This window comes from Danaus plexippus (genome assembly GCF_018135715.1).
Source record: "Danaus plexippus chromosome 9 unlocalized genomic scaffold, MEX_DaPlex mxdp_24, whole genome shotgun sequence".
NCBI lineage: Eukaryota > Metazoa > Arthropoda > Insecta > Lepidoptera > Nymphalidae > Danaus > Danaus plexippus.
Window position 1 is genome coordinate 3,816,544 of NW_026869847.1, and position 25,334 is coordinate 3,841,877.

A 25,334-nucleotide genomic window follows, 5' to 3' on the forward strand; every position below is an offset into this window, starting at 1 on the left:
CATATATATATATTTTTTAAAGAGAATAAATTAAATCGAACCATTGATTTAGCTTTCTAAGTTGTGATCTGGGTATGTGGATCACTGCCAGTTATTATGTTAGCGACTCTTCACAACAATGAACCATTGTGGCAACAAAAGATCTCATTACTATCTATTGACAAGTCCATCACACCTATATGTACATTGTACATACTCGGATGTGTACTCGATCGTCTATTAATTTATATGTACATGCTCTGTAACTAGAGCCTAACAATGATATACATTATTTGAAAATTTATTTATGTTTCTTTTCACATAAATTTTAATCCAAATTATATTATAAACACGTACGTGTACGATTAAAGTACATAAAAAAGATACATTTAAATAAGACAAATAGCTCTTTTCTCTGTTTAGAAAGCAGGTAATTCTATAATAACCTTACCCAAAAGGAGAGAAAGCAAGAAGTAAAATAAAACGCCTCGCACCTATCGTTTGATTTGATCTAGCAAATATGTAATTACATATTATTGCATTATCCATTATAATACAAGGGGCGTCGTACTTGCGTGTAGTCACGCCACACTGATTCTTCAGGAACAAAAAAACTAAGCAAAATCAAGTTCGCTTTTTGTTTATTTTGTACCCAGCAAATGATGTACAGCTCACCAATTATTTTGAACACGAAACAAATGAATTACTCTAAGTATGTTTTAGACACTATCATTACTCTTCATAACCTCATTACATTGATATTATTTCAAATTGTTTCATTTCATTTCGCACTATCCAAACTCTAAACCTTCACTATTGCGCTAAGCAAAGGCCTGTGCAACTTTTGTTCAGATACCTTAGTAATATGGTCCGACAAGCGACAATGCTTTCAGTCACTGCCACGTATAAAGGGCAATCGATCACACTTGAACACTCTCCACCCTTGAGACAGGTCTTTTCTTAATAAAAAAAGTATGGAATTACGTGAGTTTTTGTAAAGGTTATAATCACATAAAACAGCGAATGTAAACAAACAAGAGGCTGCGCGGCGACGACGGGCGACTGGCTCTGTTTTCTGCGCGTGCGCCGGTCGCGTCAGTGTCTGGGGGGGAAGGGGGCCAGCCACCGGTAGATCGCCTCCGCTCCCCTCAGAGGTGTCCATTACCCTCGCGTAAACAAACCAACATAACCTGAGATACTAAGAACATTATAACATGACCCCAAGTATTATTCAGCCTCATCAGACACTGCGATGGTTTACGGGAACTAGTATAATAGCTTTCAGCTAAAAATCAAATAGAAATCTGTGTTATACAATTATCCTCAATTAATTTTACATTTTATAGAAATGTAAGGATAAAACAGGATACCGAGTTGTGTTGTGTATCGAGCCGCGACGGAAGCATCCGGTGTAACGCTCGCACCCCAGGGTGCCCTGACCTGATCCAGTTCATACCAAGGACAACTGACTTTCCAAATTGAAAAGGGCTCATATAGATGAACCGTCCAATATCTTCACGTTGACTTTTGTTTCTACACATTTCATGTAAATACTCCGTACTTGACAGTAGGTACTAAGTACTGTACTGTACTAGAATATAAATACTTATATGCTTATCAAATCTTTAGTATTACAACGTCGTACCAAATCTTCATAACTTATTTATTTCAATACGTGTTAACGTTTTAAAATTATGAGGCGTACTGCATATTAAAAAAACTATAATATGTGGTCATTTTATTATTAAAACTTATAAAATTTAAAGTAATTTCATATAAATAATTTAACAAAATAAAAACAGTTTTTACGAGCGCCATCTGTGTTGCTGTCAATGTACTTTTACGATAACTTGTTCATTAACAGCATGAACTGAAATAAGATTTACAATTTACTTATAAATTACTCTTTATTACTTCAAATTATACACTTTGCTTATTCAAATATTATTGCAATTACGTACAAAAGCATATTGTTTTTTTTATATATATATTTCAAGTCAATCTAACTAACGAATTAAACAATCGCTAGATGTCACAGTTAATAAAGATCAAACTTTTTTTTAAATAGGTACGTCAGTCAGAAAATAATATATAATTGTAGATAACAAAAATTAATTTGATTTTAGTTATAAAAATTATAGTTTTATCCTAATATGTATTTATTAATTATTACAAAAGATAAAATTTATTTATTACCTTTTTTATTAAAATAATTAATGAAAAATGTCCATTACAAATGAATTATTATAAATCTGAAATTTCTATAGTACGCACAAAAACAGACAGCCTTAAGAGTTAGAGGTTTGCCCGACGTAACATCAAGACGAGACCCTCTTAATTTTCATGAACTTTAAAACATGCACATGTTATGTTTTGAGTACATTACACATCTTTAAGTGACGTGGCCTAGCTGTGGAATTATAATGCTCTTTAACTTTCACAGACATGAAGTACTAGAATTATTATCACAATAGCAAAGGTCGTATAAACTGTGTTTTTTTAGAATTAATACTTTAGATCCGAACTACACATAAACCTGTACAATTTCATGATGCAATCATTGATAGCTTTCTCAGTCACTAAAGTTCGTGTAGCTATGTCCTATAATCTCAACCTGTATCCAAAACCTATCACAATTAGTTTGTATCACCGTAAATATCAACACATAATTATGGAAGTCTTGTTGAGAATGTTAAGAAAATATTTAAAATGTTGAAATTATCTAATGTTTTACAAAAGTATCTACAAATATTACATCAAGTTCTCATTGCATATATAAATAATACCAGGAAGTGTTTGATTTTAAATCATACCCCTGTTCTATATTTCTATTAGGTAACAGCAAGGTATCGTTTATAGCTGAAATTCCTTCGTAAGATGTAATTGTAACTTGGCGTCTGAGTTATCGATTTCTAAGTTATTTTACGCTCACTTGATATTTACATAAATTACTATTCAAACCTTCTAAACTTGATCCGAATTTGTAACGAGTATTGACCTACAAATTATATGTAAATATAGGCGACGCTATCGAATTAGTCATATTTATTTTATATAAAAAGTATAATAAATAAATAAATAGAAACATAAGATTCTAAAGTAACACAATGTATCAAGTCTTGCTGGAATACATAATTGAAGGAAAACAGTTTTTCTACAATATTGTATTAGTATTAGAAACTTAATTTCCCAACGGAACAATAGATACATTATGAAAACAAGTACGATATTGGTATTGCTGTGACCTTGATTTTTACCAAGACTTTCATAACATTGAATTAAAAACTTTTCAACACTTTATTATAAACGGCTGTACCTACGTCCTTTGAATTCAAACGACAATACTCACACAACTTATTGCAGTTAGTTATACATATGTATCTAATAAAAAATATGCAATCTATTTATACTACTTTAGGAAACTAATATTGACTTTTTTAATTATTTAAATGAATCATATTCGTCGTAACCACGGCTTTATAAGGAGTTATAGATAAAATTGTAACGCAATCTCCAAAAATAAGGTAAACGACCCCGTTAGAGGCAAACAAGAATAATTTATTGCAGAAGATGAAAAAAGATAACGTAAATTTAGATCGAAATAGTTTTATAAGTATACAATTCAACTTTCCATTTTATATGTAAGAGCTTGTTAGTCATATATTTCTTCAGACTGCAACATAATGTGATGAAAGGAATAAAGACAAGTAGAATAAATATACATATACTCGTACTCAGATCAACTTTGTATGGTAGTCATGAGTTTTTTAGGGTTCCGCGGACTGTCAAATCGTCAGTCCCTCCAACACCAGTCTGTATCTCATAAAAGCTAATAATCAAACTAATGATTTTTTCAGGAGGAATGTACGTTTGAATTAAATTAATTAATATATTTAAGTCTCATAAAACATTATTTTTCATTATGCTCTGTTTTTAGATAGCGATACGAAACCCTTCGTGCGTTAGTCCAACCCGGGCTTTGCAAATTTGTTTCATTCATGCTAATCTGACAGGAATACCTAATTTGTAATATATATAGACATTTAATGTCTCTGTTAATGTCAAAATTAGTCTTTAGTAAATTATATGGTTGGAACTGAAATGTTTATCAAAGAATAAATATGATGTTAGTAATTTAACATTAATGTATAATACATATATACAATTATATATAAAAATAATCAATAGAGTAAAAAACCAATCATATTAAGCTATCAGCGAACTGGTCAGAAGTAGTTGCATTTAATAAAGATGTTACTTTCATTTGTCGAGCCAAGTGGTCGGAAGCGTGTTACTGATGTGCTCTTCGGTTCGCTTGTTTCGTATAAATGAATTACGGGGTGTTCAGCAAAGGATGACATCCGTGGGAATTGTAACTTCCCCTTAATACCAAATAAATAAAATTGTTCATACGTAGAAATTCGCTCGCGCGGTGACGCTGTCAACGCCGCAGGGCAGCAGCAATATACCTTAGGTATATAAAAAAAGGTAGACATTACACAAATTAAAACTCTCTATGTGAATATTAAGCAATATTAGGTAAATACGAATGTGGTAAATATTGCATATAATACAATAATGTAGATAGATAGACTTTAACCCGTTTTTCTTATCGGACAAAAAAGTGGGTTACAAAACTTTACTAGATAGCCGATATCAATGATGGCAGCGTATGTATAATATTGAGTCAATGATACCGCCGGTCATTATGAACTTAATGGCGCATAATCTGAAGTGGAGCTCGAAACAATACTGAAGATTAGATTACATTACCAGGAAATTTGATGACATTTTAATATATGGACTGGAGTCGTTCCCGAGAACGGTAGTAGGCTGTACAATACATTTGGACAATGGATCCGTGAACACGTCCCAGGTACCTGCGTGCGTACCACGATGTTTAAATACATACCTCAACGCTTTGTTCCCTTGCCACAGTTTTGAAACAATATATGTATATGCACGTGCATTTGTAACGCCAGACATAACAAGGAAATTGCGAACCATATAAATTAATAACAAAGCGTAAACATTGAGTTATGAAAATTTAAAGCAATACGATACGTTTTATTAGTTACGGAATTTACACGGAAACTCAAACTTAAATGGTTATCCCTAAATTATGTGTGATTTCAGAATTGTTTGTTAATAGATCGGTATATATTGTACTAGGAAAGAATGATTCAAATATTACGCGTTATTTAAATTTATGACTCCTTCAGTCGTACTGCGACTTGGATATTACAGCAACAAGACATTTTTAATTACATTAACAATTAAACGATTGCTCAATTTAACGGACAAAATAACCTTGAGATAATTAATGTAATAATATTAATGGCGATACATTTAAAAGCAAGAAAACATTTGAAACTTCTAGTATACAAAGGGATTAAGAATGATTTTACCTCACGAGCTTGTGACGGAGAAGAAAAAACACTTGAATTGATTGGGACTAGACGAGTATTTTGTCTCAGGTAGGGCAGCATTCCTTAACCGTCCCGCCGCGACTTGAATGAGGTAATTACTCTCTAGTAGTCTAGTGGATATACCTTGGACGGGTGGGTTGGGTTAGCATGGTGTTTGATGGTATTGATGTGGTCGGTTTTAGATCTTGGTAAAGCTTTCCCCACTGATCGCTTGTTATCAGCTGTTACGTATCAACCACTATGACATTGTGTATACTTAATAAAATTAATTATTTTTATTTTTAATTCTCTGTTTTTACTCTCTATAATTGAACTTATTGTTTTATATAAAATTTGTTTTCATTTTTTTATATAAGAGATTACTAGCTTTATAACGTATTTAGCTGAACCTAAGTTGTGTGTGTGTTAAATGCTTGATTAAATTATTACTAAACATATTATTTATGTTTTGTTATGTTTAAGTACTTTTAACAAAATTGTTATATAAAAAAAAATTACAGCCAAATGCTATAAGCTATTGCATAATATATTTTTATTACTCGTACTTTGGATAATATATTTCAAGCTTAAACTTAAAAAAAAAATTATAACACAACTTTAATGTTTCTCGAAGAAATTATAGAAATTTGCGTGGACGATAGCAAAAAGCAACTTTAAAATGAAAAGGGCAGGAAATAAAAATCAACTAAAGTACTTTAATATCCGTGTCTGGGACGGAATGATACCTGCGTGAGAAATAACAGGTGCAGGTAAAAAAAAAAACAGGTAGATTTGGTAACAGTAGATTTCTTATACTTAACAAACATTCTTATCTTAGCTCCGTAAATTTAGAACTCATAGAATATAACCTTAAATTCTATATATTACTTAATTTAGTTATATATTGTATAATTGTGTTTTTATAGAAGTCTTTGTTATCTCTTCTCTACGTAAATTACAAACCGAATATACAATAGCTGTTTCCACGGCTGTGGAACACGTTTTATTTAAGTTAATTTTTTTTTTTATCACCCAAAACAATTTATGTGCAAGGTCGATCAACGAAAAACTACGAAAACAAAACGTTTCACGTAATAAGTTTTATATTATATAAATAGCTAAGCTAGATCGTTTATAAACAACTTACTGGCTGGCAAGAGATATAAAAAGAGGTTTGAATTTTTGTATTGATTTGGTATTTTTATAATAATAAACATAGATGCGTGGTAAATTGTTATGTTCACGGCGAATGTACATGAGTCACGAGTGATTATGGCTAACTAACGACGTTTGATGCCATTGCGAATTTATTAACAACATAGCTGTAAACGTCTTTATTGACGAGGATAGGAAAATTATATGAAACAAAATTGATACGGCTATTATTTCAAGTAATTTTTATGTTATATAATAATACTATTTGTATTGGTCATTACGCAAAATATTCTTGTTTCTTTGTTTTATATCGTGGAAGGAATTTGTATTTTGATATTTCCTAATTATGCAATTATGGACTTTATATAGTCGAAATGAAAATATGGGAGTTGTGTAGGAATTGAGTATTATGAAAATTTTCGTAGATAATTCGATAAAAAAATATATATATTAGTATCTTTAACAAAAAGTCCGTAGTACGTACATCCTATGATAGGACACTTTAAATAATATGCCTAACTACCTAGCTTCTATCTTTGGCTTCGCTCACGTCAATAATTAATTATAAGGACAAAGTTAGCTCTTAACTACGCCAACACTAAATTTTAAAGGTCCAAGGGTCATAATACTCATATTGCAGACGGTGAAAGACTGTTTACATTCAAATGTATAATAATGTAAGCGTTACCAACTAGTCGAGTGCATGATGGAGAATTGTCGCATAATTGGACATTGTGCTTGAATCTGCACGTGCGCATGAGTAATCCTTTGCCAACGCCTACGGATCTCGATTATTAAGTGTCAAGAATGAAATTCTTAGTTTTAAATATAAAAATTGACACACCGAAGAAGAATTTAACATTAAAATAATACATTCTTCAAGCTTAATTAAAATAAACTTATTAGAATTAATTCTATGCACTATAATGGATAGACGTAAATCATCCCATAATAGGAAATACAGCATTCTCGTTGTCTACAAACATTCAAAGAAAGATACCACATAATTCACCGCTACAGAAATAGTTGAGACAACTAGTAGCAATTGAAGATGCGTCCTCCATTACGAAATAACTTGAAAACTGCCTTGAAAACCGATTCCGATGTAACTTATATGTCTCCATCAATTAAATCAAATATTTTTCATGATAAAGAAACCTCATTAAGATCATCAGCTTTGGCTAAATACTCAGTAAATATATATAATAATATGATGTAACATACACACATGTTTAGCTAAACAATTCGCTTCCAATTTCTTTATATTTGTTTCGGAATATTTTTCATACACAAAAATATTACATACATCGTATTCATAACCTTCATTTCTAATCGGTTACAAATCTGACTTCGTGAAATCGGCTTATATAGAGATGATCTTTGAAGGCATTGCTAAAGTACTTAGAATACTACATAGGAAAAAACCTAGCTGAAATTAATTTCGTCGCATATGCATAGTTCACTGTAAATGAAATGCATGCTATGCCACCAACAATGCACTCTGTTAAAAATCAAGACGCTGGTCACCGTTCTCGTTATTTAATTGGATCGTTCCTGACTTGTATGGATTCCTCTAGGGATGTAATTTGTTCGCTTTTAAATGCTTTGTATGTTTTATTCATTGTAATACTATTACACTAGACGTTGTTTATTATAGATTGAAGTATTAATTAAGATATACTCCGATACTTTTCTTTTCTTGTCCCAGTTACCTTATCATGTTACAAGATAAAAAATAGATACAATATATTAAATATATATTATATACGAAATATAAAAACACACATTACGTACTTCAATATATTTCCCGTAAGAAATTATAATCGTCTCTTCAAGAGCCACATGTGCTGGCCATCTTAGAAAAAATTAAGTGCTTTCGGACAAAGAACAACACATTTAATCACTTGACAGAAAATGTTACAGATGGTGTTATGGAACGGAGAGCAGAATGTGGGATACAGCGTTTTGAAACTTAAATAATGTTCATAAATAAATTGTAATGTCCACAGGCAAGGACTTTAATTAAAATATAGAAAGTTTTTAATGTAAACCCTAAGCGTACACAATAGATATTTTTATATGCTTGACCAATAATTAATGTTAAAATTATAAAACCCGCGACTTCGTCACCGTTTTTACCTTAAAGCAGTTTCGAAGAGCGTATTATGAATGATGTAAGTCCTACTGGCTTTTTTATCATTCCGAGAAAGTTTAATAAAAAAATGTTCAGTATTTCCAGAGCATAATTAATATGTACTTGAAATACAGATTTATTTCAAAATAACCAACATTTATGATATACTAATTAACTTTTTGTAGAACAGTTTCAAAATTTACCTCTACTTACCTTAAGAACGTGTGAGATATAATTATAAATAAAACATTTTTTTTTAGGTAACATGAATCTGACCACGCCGGGTTACAGCCGAAACATCATAGAAGTGTCACGTCATTATTCTCAGAACCGGTTGGATATCAATTCAACGAACTACAATAGATGTTTATAGTTTTTAAGCCGAATACCTGCATGAATTCATTAAAGGAAACATTGTGTTAAGCCTATTACAGCTTTACTCATAGTTTATGCCCGACAATAAATTTTTAACATGAGACTTTAAAACGAATCTACCCTTTTAGCAAAAAAAAAAAAAACAAATTCAGATTACTTAATAAGATTAACTTATAAACAGTAGTTATATGCTGATTAAAAGAAATTGTTCTGATATTGAAGGAGGTTAGAAGGTTAGTTAATACTTCCAGTTCGACAAAATCGATATCACCAAGGAAGCAGTCACAGGAATTGATCGATAAACTCGTCTGTAACATAATATTTATACCTAGGCAATAGACCAGGCAACTATTTATCGCTAGTTAACTAGTGCTCCGACCTTTTAGTTGTGTAATAAACGGTGATCATGTGGAAAATTTGCTTTAAATGCATATTATAATACATTTATGTATATATAGTTTTAATATAAAAAAAAATCTTATGTCAGATATTTTGATAATACATACAAGGAACTGAGTCATCGCATTAAATTATACCAAAAATTATTTCTTAAGTACGACATTTAATTGTTAACTATATTTAAAATTAAAATTTTGTTTCATTATTTTATAGATTTAAAATTTAGTCGCTATTCAAACAGTAAGCCAACCATCTGAATATCGAGGTTGAATGTTAACATGGAACTGACTGAAAATATCTTTGTTATTCGTTTGTGATGTAAATCGATGTAATTATATTGCAACTCTCATGTATCATGGTGCAAATAACTAGCAAGGACGGCTGCTTCCTACGATCTCACTTAGAGCATAACATCCCGCAGGTGTCTACAGATTATATATTTGTTTTAAATCAATGTTTTGCTATGTTGAGATTTTTTAGTATCTATCCAGAGAACATAACTTTTACTGAACGATTTCCGTTACACGAGTTTAACTCAAACAATTCATGCGTTTCACTTATTAAGGCCTGATCAAAATTATTATAAAGTAAACCAAATAGAGCCCGTCGTAAGTGTTTCGTTCCTATTGCAAAAATTTAAGCAAGTCGTGCATGAATCTAGTTTGACCGCATATTCTTGATACACCGCTAGCGCAAACGCATTTTCATCTGATATATTATCGCGAAAGTGGTTCTCGCGCCACAACGATCATGCATTCCATAGTGAAATGATCATTAGATACGCAAAAACAAGATACGGCCAAGATTATAAGTCATGACATTTATTGTAGAGTTTCTATTACTAACGCTCTTATAATATTGTAATACCGGAAGATATAAACAAGAATAAAGTAAACATATTTGTTTGATAATACAAGTAGTATTTGTTCGTCTGCCAATGAAATGGCCGCAAAAACCCGCGAAATAATGCTTGCGTTGAGTGTCTTGAGAACTTCGTCTATGACGGAACTAGTAAATTGAAAAAAAAAACTGACCTGTCCAGTAGCCTTTTTGTATCGGAGCGTAGCTTCCCGTACGAGGTCCCTGACTAAGAGGTCGCCAGCGCCACAAGGTACCAAAACCCGCACGGAACCAAAACACACCGTCACCTTCATACTGACACTACTCACTTTATGAATCACTAAAACTGCGCGCTCTGCGCTCACTACACATAGCAAGATCCATTTATTACTAACATATTAGTTTGTCTAAAAACTAATAGAAGCACAGCACTATCTGACGCACATGGCGAAGGTAGCCCTACGTCGAATTCGTTCACAAAGCACCGTTGAAACAAAAAGGGCCAAACCACAGGTTTCGTCGTAAGTTTTCATAGCGAATATAAAACGGCCGTTTGCACGAGATAATATGAGCGATTTATTTGTTTGTATTTTTAGTAGTCAGGTTCAGTAACGACATTCAACATCGAGCACATTTCGATAAGATTACGCGAAATACGAGCATTAAGAGCGCGATCAGCGACAGCAACGGTCATGACAAACGGTATGAGTAAAAATTCGTTTTGAAGTTTGTAGCGGGGCGAGGTGGGGTGCGGCGGGTTAAGACCGGTTCCTGTTCGCAGCCAATCACCGGCGGCGTGGCGCGGGCAGCTGTGCGCCTGCGCAGAGACCGCGTGTGGAGGTGGCCGCGCCGTTCTGACGCGTCATACCTGCTCGCTACCGCACTATGTGTATTTTATATTTCATTCACATACCAACTGCTATAAAAATTTTAAATGAAAGCGTCCTTTGTAACACGTAACCGTCATCGGACAAATCGAGCTATTAGTGTTTTTAATTATTTTTAAGAAATAGAAAGAACCTAAACTAATAATAATGAAAATACTTACGAGCGATTATAAGTTAGGCAAATTGTACAAATCAATGTTGTCATGCCAACCGCCTAATTTCATAACAAATCGATAATAAAATGGCACATCTATGAAATCATGTAAAATAAGTGTTTTTATTTAATAACCTTTCTCTTTTAAATAAATCTACTCTCGTTTTAATATGTAATACTACTACTACTATCTTTTTCCTCGTAGATTTCATTTCCGTTGGTATATCAGCTTAAAAAGTAATACTTGATTCAGAATGTTGAAAACTACATCGTCAAAAACGTAAGCTTTCACTATTTGAGCAGGTTTTGTTTAAATGAGCCACTGTACCGAAATTGTCTAGGACTAACAGAAGCAATTCTTTTTGTTATTTGTTGTTATTCATAATATGGAACAAGGAACATGAATTCCTAGTACATTATTTGGATGTTATTAATAGATTTCCAAACACTCTAAATAAAATCGTTTTCATAACTTGGGTGGGAAACTAACAAGTTTTATGAAACGTAATCCTGATAAAGTCACTTCGTACGTGTCTAAAAAATATTTAAGTATTTTTGTTTTTTGTTGTCATTTTTTTTCCAAATAAATAAAATGCTTTATCTTTGTATGAAATAACTGTAGAGTTCAATTAATATTTTAAATAAATATGTTATCGTTAGAAACGTTAATGTCACGTATAAATACATAAATTGATAATTCAAAATAAGCATCTCGTCTGTTACATCATGTTCTTAGATTTAGATTATACGTCAATACAAAGTTGTATAATAATGATGCAATGGTAACCGCCATGGAAGTGCGCTACGAGATTCCATGGTGTAGAATTCAAGGATAAAGTCATTTGTATGCGGTACACAACACCATAACCGACGAGTACATCACATAGATGATAAATATTTAACTTCAAATAGTTTGATACGTTCAAGAACATTTTAAAAGTTATCACAATTTTATAACCTCCCTGTAATGGGAGAAATATACGGATAATTGATTTAAAAGAAAAACTAAGCCGCCATTAAGTGAATTAAAAAAAATATATAATTATTTGTTTAACACTACAAATTTATGAAGTTTTTAGGAATCTGAGTTTTTCACCTCAATTTTTCTTTGAGACAATAGGTAACTTAAATAGTAACTTATATCCGTTAACCTATATAGGTATTCAGGCAACAGAATTAAACAAATTTGAGGTTATGTAAATCACTTTAATAATGTGTAATTAATATTGCTTAGTTGAATTAAAATAAATAAAATATGTAAGTCTTAAATATGCAGCAATAATGTATAATATATACAGAAAATAATTGATAAATAATGACATATTTGGTTACCATTCAAAACTTATTATACAGTATGAAAATGTCTGAAGTGTTTCAATTGACTCATATTTTTATCTAGATTATAATTTTTAGAAACAGAACTATTTGTAAACCTAAACTATATTCATTCACATTTTTCCGCAATACATAAATAAAACGTTACGTATGATTTGAAAGTCATCAAATTGCTAAACAATTTGTACATTTAAGGTATTTCTACTTTATAATTTTTATCTTCATCATCAACTACAGATTATATATTTTTTTTTATATGTATCGAAATTCGTTCATTATAACAATCAAAAGATAAACATCGCTAATAATACTTAAGAACTGAAAAACTTATAATTTGACAGATTAAATAAGAAATAGATAAGCGTGTGCTTAAAACGTTTGGCACTATACTTAAACATTTTAAAGAGAGAAATTTAAGTAATTAAAATACCGATTGCAAATAAGAGATCCCTTCCAAAAATAAGATATATCTTCACAGCATGATACACTACTTATGTTAGACGAGTGTTTAACAATATTTACAAAGATCAACAACCCACTAGATCTCAGAGAGCACACCATCCAGATATTAATAAATAAAAATTATACGTTGTCTCGATTAATGAAATGAAGCGTAATGAAATAAGGAGAAAGTGATCGCTGAAACAAATATGTTATTGAAATTAAGTACGTAAATGATTTAAACAAAAAAACAGGATTTGACGTAATGGGAAGTATTATATCCAATTTTTTTTTTTTAACTTACGAATATAATCATCAAAATTGACGTATAATTTACTATTAATTTTATAATAGAACTTTTTAATAAACCGGAGAATATTCTACAACAAATATTCTATACTGTGTAATATGGTTGTACTTTATTCTATGAACTATAAAATGTGAAGGTAACAACATTTTTTAAACATCTAAACGAACTTATACAAGAAACCTATAGACTTTAAAAAATATGTTGGTTAACGATCTCATTTTTTTTTGAATTTTGATGATAAAAATTGCTACAATCAATAATTTTATATGGCAATAACGTTCTAGTCCAAAAACTACTCGGATTTTTTTTTTTGGTAATAATTTGAAACACAGGAATATCTGACGTGCGCTAATAAATAAACGAATACATCGAATTCAGTGTGGAGTGACTAGACTCAAGACAAGGAAATTATTAAAATTTAAAATTACTATATAATGGTTAAACAAAAGGTTTACCGTTTACAATATATCAGACGTACATAGACTGTGGTAACAATAGTTATATATTCAAATGCAGTAGTAATACATTTCTATTCCAACCATTCCAGTTTCCAATCACGCATACAATAGACATCTCCAGTGACTTCAATAGAAATACAGTCCAGGGGCCAGCCCTTACTCTAAGCACTGATGTTAACAGATATTGGTCGGTCATAATGAAATAACGACATCTATCACAAGACAAACAACAAATAATTCTAAATCAGAGCACCTTATAATTGTAGAGATCACCGCGTACTTCTAGATGATTCGAGCATCCATTAAATGGCACTCGTGAATGTACAATGAATAATATACAGTGTATTTGTTTATTTATAGGTACATATTGACAATTTATATAATATAGAGAACACACGAGCTTCGGACATTCAGGCACGTCAGCGGTTCATACAGCGGCAGAGCTAAACGATCGAGTCAGCAGTGAACTACCAACTAAACGAAGGAATCGACGTTTGAACAGTTCGTAAACAGTTAGACGTCGCTCTCGTCAGTGACGTGTGCGGGCTGGCCGAAGTTCCGTGTAATGGATTCGCTGACGGTGCGTATATTGGCGAGATAGCGGTGAGCCGGCTCGTCCGAATCATAGATGGCGCTGAGGGACTCCAGCGACACTAGCGCCTCGGAGTCGAGTAGACGAGAGGAAGCGCGGGAAGACACGTCATCGTCACGGTCCAGGTAGCAAGAGTTTACATCGCTGAGGGCCGCCTCCGCGTCAGTCAGTCCAGCCTCGTTCAGCATGGACACATTCTCCAGTGCGGGGTCATCGGTTGTATAACCTGTGCTCTCCGGCTGACCCCCGTCCCCCTCACCCTCGCCCTCCGAACACGACGAACTCCATTCGGACTGACTCTCCCCGTATAGACCCATTTCTCTATGGTTTGAGGTGGCAATCTATAGGAAAATGAAATGCGAGATTACATATTGTTGTCTGTAGTATATTATTCTTATTATAAATTAATACACCTTACCCGAGTAAGTCTGTCCTGTACTTCCTTCTCCTGTTTATCTTTGGAAGATGTCATCTCCGAACTTCTAGAACCTTGCACACTGTTAAATATGGTTCATTAGAATCTTCATATCATTATGAATGGTTCTTAAGTTCTCAAAATGGTTCTCAAATTCATAAAAAAGTATATATATCTATGTAACTTACCCGGTATTCTGTTCCGCTTTATGCGTAGGCGAAGGTAGTTCTACGATGACATCTGTGGGTAGGACGCCGGGGAAGTCCGCGGAGGGTTTGAGAGGGGAGGGTCGTGAGGGGGGAGGGCGTGGTCGAGATGGACTCGGTTCACGGCGAACCAGCTGAGTAATAGCCGCAAGACCAACCGCGTGTAGTGGACTACTGTTATTGTTGTTATTACGAAGCTCCATTGAAGAGTGGGGTGACCTGGAAGGCGAGATATATATTAAGGAACATATATTATTTATAACACATAGTTAGAGCCACGAAGCAATTACCTTAATTCTAGTTTCAATTCCTTCCTCTCAGATTTGGGCGAGTTTAATTTAATGAGATTTTTATCTTCGAGCAGTCTTTGAATCTCTCTTTCGAATGGCGGTACGCAGGCTACATCCGACGGACTTCTCTTAGTGAAAACTTCTCTGCTATCGTGATTCAAATGTTTCAAATTATTCGGTCTACTTCCTGAACTCGAGAATGAACTGGTTCTTTGGGTAAATCGATGAGGTACATCCTTTTTATCAGTCTGACAACAACTGTCTCTCTTAACCGAAGCTTGAAGCATATTTATTATGCTCCTCTGCAGTTTCTCTTCCTCTTTTTGAAAACCGAAGTTCCCGTCTAGGATTTTATCGTCCAGTGACGGTTTTTTATTTAATTTATGTTTCGCATAAATTTCATTAATAAAGTTTGGAGTCGGTTTGTTTAAACGGACGGGTGGGTAGTCGTATGAGGGGTTAGGATCATTTCGTTGAGGTCGGTGAGGTGGTAGCCATGGGGTTGGTCGCGGAGGGGAAGGAGAGGCATCAGTTGTTCGTGAGTAACTTTCATCTGAGGAACTAAGACTAGGGGAACGGGTAAGGGAACTCAACTCATCAGCAGAGGAATGCACTCTCGGACTTCTAGCTAATGGTAGGCTTTCACTAGACCGTGGTCTGGGAAGTCTCGCAGGAGGCCTTCTCTTATGTACGGCCGGAGGTCGTGTCTCTTGTGGTCTTGGCCAAGGTGGTACTAACGCTCTAGGGGGAGGCCAACGAGGATTTCCATTTATGCCATGGGGAGGTGGAGGAGGAGGTGTATCTTCGGACTCCTTATTCTTCGTCCTTTGCTGCCTTTGTGATTGTTGCCATTATGATAGCCGTTGGATGGCAAAAGTGGTTCGTTCTCACCCGCTACCGAGGCTTCTCGAACGGGAGGTAGTCTAGATGGTTGGGTGGCCGTTCTTCGGGCTGAGTTTTGTAACATCGCTAGAGGTGTTGCTACGCCGCCATAAGCCGTAGGTGGATTTTGAGGTTGACCATTAGACGGATTATGCAGATTTCCGTTAGAAGGTGCTCTGTCGGTCAAGAAATAAGTAGTCATTTCGCCCTTTCCCTTCACTTTTACTTTTCCTCTGCATACAAATTGATAAGGCATGTCCTTCAACACCTGATATACCTCCTCAGTAACTTGGGTGTGGTTCGGTAGCCCAGTAGAATCCATCCGAGAGGCTACATTAACTGTATTGCCCCAGATATCATACTGAGGTTTCCTAGCGCCGATTACACCAGCTACCACTGGTCCAACGTTTATACCTAATCAAAATAAAGTTTATTTAAAAAATATTAAGCAATGTTCTGATTATTTATATAAATTTACTTACCAACACGAAGCATGAAGTTATTGTAGGAATTGTCGTTTATATCTTTTAGTTTGTCTCTCATTGAGAACACAAATTCTACTAAGTTGGCCATATGTTTCCGTGTGCTCGTGTCATCGGTCATTTTCTTATCTGGTATCAGCCCGACAGCAGCCATGTAAGTAGATCCAACCGTTTTGATTTTATCAATGGCACCGAAACGATCTTCTCCTAATAGCTGGAACACACAGAAATATTTTATCAAATACTATTTTCTTTATTCGAAAGTAATCTGTTGTTTATGTGATAGATATCACGAGAAATTATAAGAACCAAGAAACTTTTAAAGTCTATAAAGCCATTGAATTCTTTTAATTTCTTCTTTTAGTTAATATTTGAAATATATGGTAATATAGTTTCAAAGCCATAAATAAAATTTTGACAATACCCTATTTTTTGGTACCTAATCAATAGGTTTAAATTCTCACCTCGTCGAAATCAGCTATGATCTCATTAAGGAGCCTTAGACACTCCATGCCCTGATTGTTTCCATCTAACTCCATGTAGAACTCATGGTAGTTGGTGATTGAAGCGAAGACCACGCCCACACGTTGGTACGATTGATGGTACAGATCCTGTGAAAGATACAAAGAACAAATTTAAAAAAATAAAAAAAAAAGATCATATTAATATAAATGGACAGGAAATAATATACAATAAAATTATGCAATAATGAAACCTGAACGTATGATTCACTGTTTCTCTCGCATATTATATTAATCGATTTACATACGCTTTCCTTCTAGAAAACATTTCGATTATTTGTAATAATTGCTTACCATGTTTGTTCTGAATTGGTTATCTAAGAAATGTGTTGCGACGTGAGCTGGCAGTAAATTAAATAATATCCTTCGGTTAGATGCCTGAAAAGAAAGAATTTGGAAGGATTTAGGATTCGTCGTATTATGCTCTGTATTTAAAACAATTTTTTGTTATACAGTTCGTTACAGACGTATTATAATTTTTCAATAAAAACAATAGCGTTGTAAAGTATGTGTAATTAGTTAAAGCAAATTAGATCATATGGATATTACTGGAGAAAGTGTTTGTTATTTCAGATAACAAAAGTGAGCCATGTTTGTCAATTACAAACACAAAGAATATTATGTGTTTGATACTTTGATTATTTCTGAGGTTTAAGTGATTGTAGCGCCTTAGACAACGTATAGCGATTTATTATATACAAATATGTTTTTGCATAAGAGTATTTCTAAAGGAGCACAGTAATAACTATCTATATGTTAATTGATCAAAAGATTGTATTTGGACAAGTTACTTGCTCGATGGACAATAGAAGAAATATTTGACAGCTGAAAGATTCTGTACAGTTGGTGTCATCTCTAAGGATTCAACTACATATGATATATATTACCTGCAGTGCATCCATTTCTCTTTTTCATCTCGCGCCTGAACCTGCCACAAGAAGTCTAGCCTGGCGGTCCACTCGGTCTGACGAGCGTGAAGCAACACGGCCAGCGCCAGCGCTATCGTCCACGCACACGAAGAGTATGACGATGATATTGGACCCGTGCTGTAATGATATGGCGTATTTTGTTGAAACATGGCGTATTTTGTATGTGTCTACACATGGGACTTTTTATAGACGTCTCATGAATATCTTGTTAAATTTGTTCTTTGCAAGTTATCATACTAACTACACTATGTTCAATGGTGCATTTATGAAAACCTATTCTGAGCTTTGTGCTCGTCCATATTTTGTAATATTTTCAATAAATTTGACCTTCGTGTGATTGTAGTCAGTCAATTTCTACTGACACACAATGTAAGAAAAACATTATGTAATAATTTAAATTACTTACCCCGTCATGAGGTCGTAACAGTCGAAGATATCTCTATGAAATCCCAAAATAACAGCTACGTATCCGGCTGTCATGACAGCTAGAAGTATTCCTTTCACCAAAATCGGCAAGCGCAGAAACACAGCCACAGTCAGCATACTGAGACAGCAACCCAGCGTTATATACAAGGGTATAGGACACGCCAAATGATCGTTACTACTCCACAAAGCAGCTGCGACATCGCCGGTAGCGGATCTTACTTCCTCCATCGAGGTCGTGTTCTCTGATATCTTTTTACAAACGTCGATCTCACGACACGTTATCTTAAAAGAAATATCAAGTTTTTAGTTTAACATTACCACAAATATCACAATCAAGAAACTCGGGAGATGAAAATATGACTTACGACATTAACTTGTCCAACAGCGTAACCAAGAACGATGGTGAAAGTAGTAATAGCATTCCTGAGAGCAAAAGGTCTGGATACATCGCAAGGTATGAGTCTCAGTCGAGCGGCAAGAGTAAGGGCCAAGACGGCGGCAGACCAGGCAAACGCTGTCACAAATAGGAGAAGAAGTATGGTGGTCCGAGGTAGTATAGCAGCTTGGAGCGCCCCTGCAGCGGCCAGAGCTCCGAGAGCGGCACTGAGGGACCCCGCCCAGCCACCGTCAGTCGAAGCTCGATACTATAATAAATAATTATTGTATAAAACTAATTATTTGAGAAATGAATTTAAATTGCCCTCAAGAAGTTCATACTTGTGCTTCCTTGTCACTCCCTTCTTTGAAACAGAGCGTGAGGAGGTGAACGTGCGTAGCCTTCTCACGATGCACGGATCTCGCATCGATGGCTTGCGCGAGATACTTGTTGACGCGGTTAGTGGGCTGGTGGTAAACAGACGAATGACGCTTTTTCAGCGGCCGCTTGAATTTCTCCGTTACCTTATTCTGTATGAAAACAATAATACTTTAATAAGATACCTTCATAACGTCTCATGGAAGGTGTTGACACCGAGTGGGGGCGAGGACGTGTTCCATTTTATTATTGAGGAGCAGTTAGGGGCTGGGTAACATTGGGACCCAGGTCATGCTGACTCCATGCTCCACGTAAAATTCAAACTGACCTTATCAAATAAAATTCCGGAATCCGAAGCAGCATTACACAATTAGATAGCAAAGGTAACAGATAAATATACATCGAGATTTTAAAATTAACACCATGAGAACAATAATTGCAATATTTCTTTTTAAAATAGAAAAGTAGTAATTCAATAGAAGTTTCCACCAAAAGAATACAGTATTTATAATATAATATAAAAGTATAATAATACATTTGTAGTTGTTAGAATGACTTCATGCAGGTAAAGTGGGCCATGCCATGCCATGCTCAGGTATTACTGGGATAGCGAGTGAAACACAATTCAGTGCGTCCGGTTTTATTCTCAGACAAAATTTAATGAAAACAATACCAAATAGTTTTACAATTTTGAAAGAAAATAAGTCCCAATAAGAGAAGTGATAGTGTAGGTAGCGAGTGCGTGTCCATCATTGTCGCCCTATCGTTTTATAAAACAAAAATTGTGCCCAACATAAATATATTGCCTATGTCACTTTTGGGATACATCGTGTCCTGGTGAATGGTGGTAAACAACACATGAACAACACTTTTATCGAGCCTTACTGTTTCAGCGGGTAATTGTTGTGGACTTAATGTCCAAGAGCGGAACATCTGAAAAATAATGAGCAGTTCCCTGTTAGTGATTGGAACTAGGACGCTATGGGAATGGAATTTTAATTCACTATTCACTATAGGACACCTAGGCAGTGAAAATTAACTCTGAAATCGCTTTACTGTTTCATAATCCACCTTTACATCGATGAAAAGTAACATAGTGCAATTTAATATATAAAATATCTGTATAACAATACATAATAATAAATACTAAGGACTCCTATATAAAATTGAGAAATTAGTGCAATGCAAAAAATCTTAAAATCCTCGCAAAATATTTTAATGGTGTAAGAAAGCACCTAATATTGAGATAAAAAGCGGCAGATTTAGTTTGAAAACCACACTGAAAAACCATACTAACTACTAGAAAACGTTAAGCGAGGTTATCCGCGAATATAAAATGCATTTCATGAATGCATTTCATGTACAATGTTCTGAAGCACAGCTCAGGGTCAACAATATGACCTTAATAATCGATTTAGATCTTCTGTAGTATTTGAATCTATCGCCCCATGACTCAACTGATATCATAACGAAGCTGTGGTATTTGAAAGCGAGCTGCATTTGTATCGTCTAGTGTGGTAATAGTTTACAGATCATCGTAAAAAAAATCCCAACAGGCAAGGCGTCAACCGACCGCAGGGTTCGATCGTAGCATGAATTAATTCAACCAAAAATCTTGCGTATTGAGAATAATGAACGCTGGATACACGGCCGCCGATCGATAACAAAAAATATATTTTTATATGTGACGGGCGACCATATATGACAGCGGTTAAGAATGTAGTGATATTCGTTGCATGTAGGACCGTTGCGTGTGTGCGTAGGGCGTGGTGCTGCATGACGGCGTCGAAGGTGTGGTGGTGCGGGGCGTGGGCGGGGGCTGCGGGGGCTGCAGGAGCAGGGGGCGGGGCGCTCACGTGGTCGCCGCGCAGAGCAGCCAGCCGCAGCGCCTCCGCCGAGCCAGGCTCCGCGTGCAGCGCTCTCCGCAGGTCCAGCACCTGCCACACCACCCACATACCCAGCATTCGATAAACACCTGAACCTCTACAACCACCTTCAGTGCGTTTCACTTCTATCCGAGTTGATCATCATACTGTGACTAAATACCAGCTTTTATGCTTTGTAAAGGTTACTAAGCTATTTGAAATAACCGGCGGCTCAACTGCACTGTGTCATGTAGAGTGAGCTAACCGCCGTCTCATAGCCAGTGTCTTAAATCAGCGATTTACATGTATTGGAAACTATGACAGGATATGTGAAAGGGATTTCATCAAGTGAAAGTGAAGTCTTTTTATATATATATTACCAACGATCACAACAAAGATTAAAACGACAACATCGAAGTAATACGTTTAAATATTGTTATACATACGAGAATGTGGGAAAGGCACGTAATAATATAGTATATCATAAAAAATATTAAATCTGATTACAAAAGAAACAGACTTACCTTTGAATGAATCGCCAGGAATGTATTTATAACACTCGATTTAAAAAAAAACAAACTGGGCATCAAAATAATGTTGGACATAGAACTCGTACTATCAGACATGTCCAGACAAGATCGGAACAAATTTTAAAACGCTTACGTGCAAAAGACACTTGTAATAAAATATAGATATTTTAAAATATAATAAAAGTATTCTTGGATATGAATTTGCTGTCACAAGTACCTTCCTAGCAGCGTTTGCCTTTAGCTCCTGTGGCGATGCGGCCATGTTCGAAAAGGGTACATCTACATTGAACTTGATAGAATGTAATAGCTGGACTACTACGTTGGATACGTTTTTAAAAGACAGCTTGCGTCGGGACCCTGAGCCCAGACCGACACCAGCAGACAGGCACATCTACAAATAATAAAGATTATAACCAAAAGCAGGTTTTATATAGTTCAGATCGACTTTTAAAATGGTGGCTCTCAATTCGGGGTTGTTTTTATGAGTTTTTTGAATCGATCCTGTATAAGTGTGTATCTTTACCAAATTCCTATGCTAGGAGTCATGTTGTATATTACTGTATATTGCTTTTGTTGGTCGTATGTCAGCTTTGTTAAAGCTGATGAAAGTCTTTTTTTCTAAAACCGTTTTCCACTTTTTCCATTAGAGACCACTTCAGATATCCGTATATCAGATGTCATCAAATACAACTAATTTCGACTTTAATTTTGTATGCAGTTGGTATTTTTTTTTATTGGAGGTCAGTTTTAATTATTCTTGAGAATCTTGATATGAAGTGTGAAAATAATCTACATACTTTTCTCCGTCGTGGAGGAGGGATGATGAAATACGTCTGTACGGAATGATCACGTAGATAGGCGTTCCGACTAGCTCCATGGCCTGGTTCCACTTCGTAAGCGCCGCCGAGACATTCTAGAGTCGCTTGCGTTATATGAACTCGACTGGAAAATAATATACCAATAAACGAATTGTATAAATTGGAATCGATATAATGCTTTTAATTCAATTTACCCCGGCTCCCCTCCGGCCTCCATATTGTTTGCGAGTGTGACGTCATTGGACCAAACATCGTACTGCCATTTCCGTAGACCAAGCACGCCGCAGAGCACCCGCCCAGTGTGAATACCAACTCGCATATTCAATTGGACGTCTGTCGCTTCTACCACAGAACTGGTAAACGAGAACATACAAACTAATTTCACGAAGGAATTATAATAAGAAAAATAGTATCAGTAAAAATAATGTAATATTGAGTTTATACAAAAATATATAATTATTTACGTTTCATTCGATCATTAGAATTCCGTTCTGATGAACGAATAATTTAATAAAGAAACAACTCGATAAAAGTGGACGAGAGCCGGCCAAATCAATTTAAGGGAGAAGTCTCATGCCCATGAACTCCGGCGAGCCATGTCGCTAACGATGATAGACGATGATTGATTAAGTGGGTTCTTGTAAGCGTCTTTCAATTATTTTATATATTGATACGATTCAGATTATTAATATCATTTGGGTAACTGGAATTAGGGTTTTACCCTCATTTTTACCTACATCTTTTGTATGGTCAGTTAAATTAACACGAACCATAAAATTAATAATATGTTCATAAAATTCATAGTATTTATTAACTTTACGAACGCCTGAAATAACATTAATGATGTACCATTTGGTGCTCCACTTGGATTTAAAAACAATATAAATTTTTTAAAGAGATTTTACTATGAAACAGTACTTAATTTTAGAAATGAATGTTTTCACGTTTCCTATCTTTTATTACTGCGCGGGGGCGTTCATAAATTCTAAGTCTTAACAATCTATGAACATTAAATATTTTTTATGATACCACAGCCAGTTAATATCTCCAATATATTAACGACTCTTTAAGGACGTTCTTGTAGTCATATATTTGTATTCTAACACTTCAATACGTAATTATGCAAAGAAGATACTCTCGTCAGTTCCAGTTATAACGAAGTTTCAGTAGGCTTACCTCAAGTTTCCACCGTCACACTACATACAGGACGTTAACAGTATTAAAATATTTTATTGAATGAGAAACGGGAAAAGCTTCGTATGCAGTGCAGCAATGGAAACGTGTACAAAACATAAAAAAATACTTAAATATTTCTTATAACCTTCACTGAAGAATATAATTAAAATTAATATTCCGTATCACGCAGATTTTCATGAAAAAATTCTGAAATACATACTTGCAATAATGTCACCCCTTTAACTGAGGACCGTGGCTGTATAAATTAAATGTGGCGTAGATTATAGAAGAAAATTGTGATTAATATGAAGGCTCATATTTCTAAGTTATTTTCTTTTATTGTTAGGAAAAATATATTACAAAAGAAAGTGTTTCCATGGTTAAAGCTTGATTCAGATATTACCTACTACTCTTTATTAAAAAAAAAAATGAAAGTTAAGTCTTCAGACTAAAAATATTCCACAAATTAAAATTTCCTATTGCAATCCCCTGTGTTTAAGCGAACAGAAGTTTAGATAAGCTCAATCTGTATAAGCGGTTATGTTGTATTATTCTATATAAATTTAACTCCTGTATTTTTTTTATATCAATTCTAATAAACAGGTTTATATCCAAAGAGATATTATTTTCAATGCGAACTTGAATTCTCCGCGAGCCTGCTTTTTACAGAGTAAATATTTATTTAATAAATTATTATGGTTCCTGAAGGCGGGTAAAATAATAAACTTTGTTTGTAAGTTATTCACAATATAAGTGTATAACCACCCTTCAAACAGAACAAAATTAAAGATAAATGTAACCGTTATATATGTGTTTATTATTCTCAGAATTTCTAAGTTAACTCGCTACATATCGGTATCTACACTTCAGCAAATGTAATGTTATAGTTGAATAATTTTAAAACAAGTAAAATTGTTTATTCATAAATCAAATCGTGTTATTTCTGGAACGTCGTTACAACGGGTGATGATAGCATATCTCAGAGTGAGAATATATTTGGGAGCCAATTTTGGTCTATTATTATGTACGTGTCGGTCAATATGCCACTGAATATGTGACAAGTGCCAATAAGGGTGTTATACATCAGCGACACGATATTGAAGTCGTTAGTATCACGACACAGTGACTACTATAAGTTACGCCTACATTATTTATTTTATATTCCAGTTAAAATTTTACGATATTTTTAGCTGCAGACTCGTATACGCAATAATTTTAATAAAAATATTTTATCGTTTAAATTGTTTCCATTTTTATAATTAATAAGAAGACATTATATTTAAATTGACCAAAAATATTATAAGATTTGCTATTATAAATGCGTAGTTAATTACTCTCAACTATATTGTGGTCGGCAATGAAAACCATCACGAAAATCACAAAGTTTTAAGTTTTATTATATTAGATCCATTTTATCAGATCCCTAAATAGAAAAGCCGATATACTTTAAAGCATTCTTAAAATGTTTATTTTGTCATGACGTGACCTGTTATAAATAAACATAAACAAACACAAACAATAAACAACCATGAAAATAAAAATACCATATGATGTGTTAAAGACAGTTAAAAAT

The 25,334-nt window shown here is 34.3% G+C and overlaps 2 protein-coding genes across 6 annotated transcripts in view; both read right to left on the bottom strand.

Annotated features, from left to right (window-relative positions):
* Positions 1-11,007, bottom strand: part of LOC116767187 (partitioning defective 3 homolog) — a 41,046-nt gene extending 30,039 nt beyond the window's left edge. For 4 of the 5 annotated variants that reach the window (XR_009753568.1, XM_061527177.1, XM_061527178.1 and 1 more), the window contains exon 1: positions 10,485-11,007. Coding sequence is in view for 3 of the 5 variants with exons in the window: in XM_061527177.1 (XP_061383161.1) it covers positions 10,485-10,604 (120 nt within the window). In the remaining 2 variants the exon portion in view is untranslated. Of the gene's footprint in view, positions 1-835; positions 1,030-10,484 lie in introns of those variants that run through there. The other variant, XM_061527176.1, reaches the window with a different exon arrangement.
* A 1,509-nt stretch (positions 11,008-12,516) lies between these two features.
* The window catches only part of LOC116767696 (Ca(2+)/calmodulin-responsive adenylate cyclase-like), a 61,254-nt gene continuing 48,436 nt past the window's right edge, over positions 12,517-25,334 (bottom strand). The window contains 17 exon segments of the mRNA XM_061527171.1: positions 12,517-14,808; positions 14,886-14,964; positions 15,071-15,307; positions 15,379-16,198; positions 16,201-16,674; positions 16,743-16,956; positions 17,207-17,353; positions 17,558-17,641; positions 18,151-18,176; positions 18,179-18,309; positions 18,599-18,900; positions 18,984-19,262; positions 19,336-19,524; positions 21,118-21,309; positions 21,985-22,158; positions 22,565-22,709; positions 22,780-22,938. Of these exon segments, the coding sequence (XP_061383155.1) occupies positions 14,389-14,808; positions 14,886-14,964; positions 15,071-15,307; positions 15,379-16,198; positions 16,201-16,674; positions 16,743-16,956; positions 17,207-17,353; positions 17,558-17,641; positions 18,151-18,176; positions 18,179-18,309; positions 18,599-18,900; positions 18,984-19,262; positions 19,336-19,524; positions 21,118-21,309; positions 21,985-22,158; positions 22,565-22,709; positions 22,780-22,938 (4,072 nt within the window). The 3' untranslated portion in view covers positions 12,517-14,388.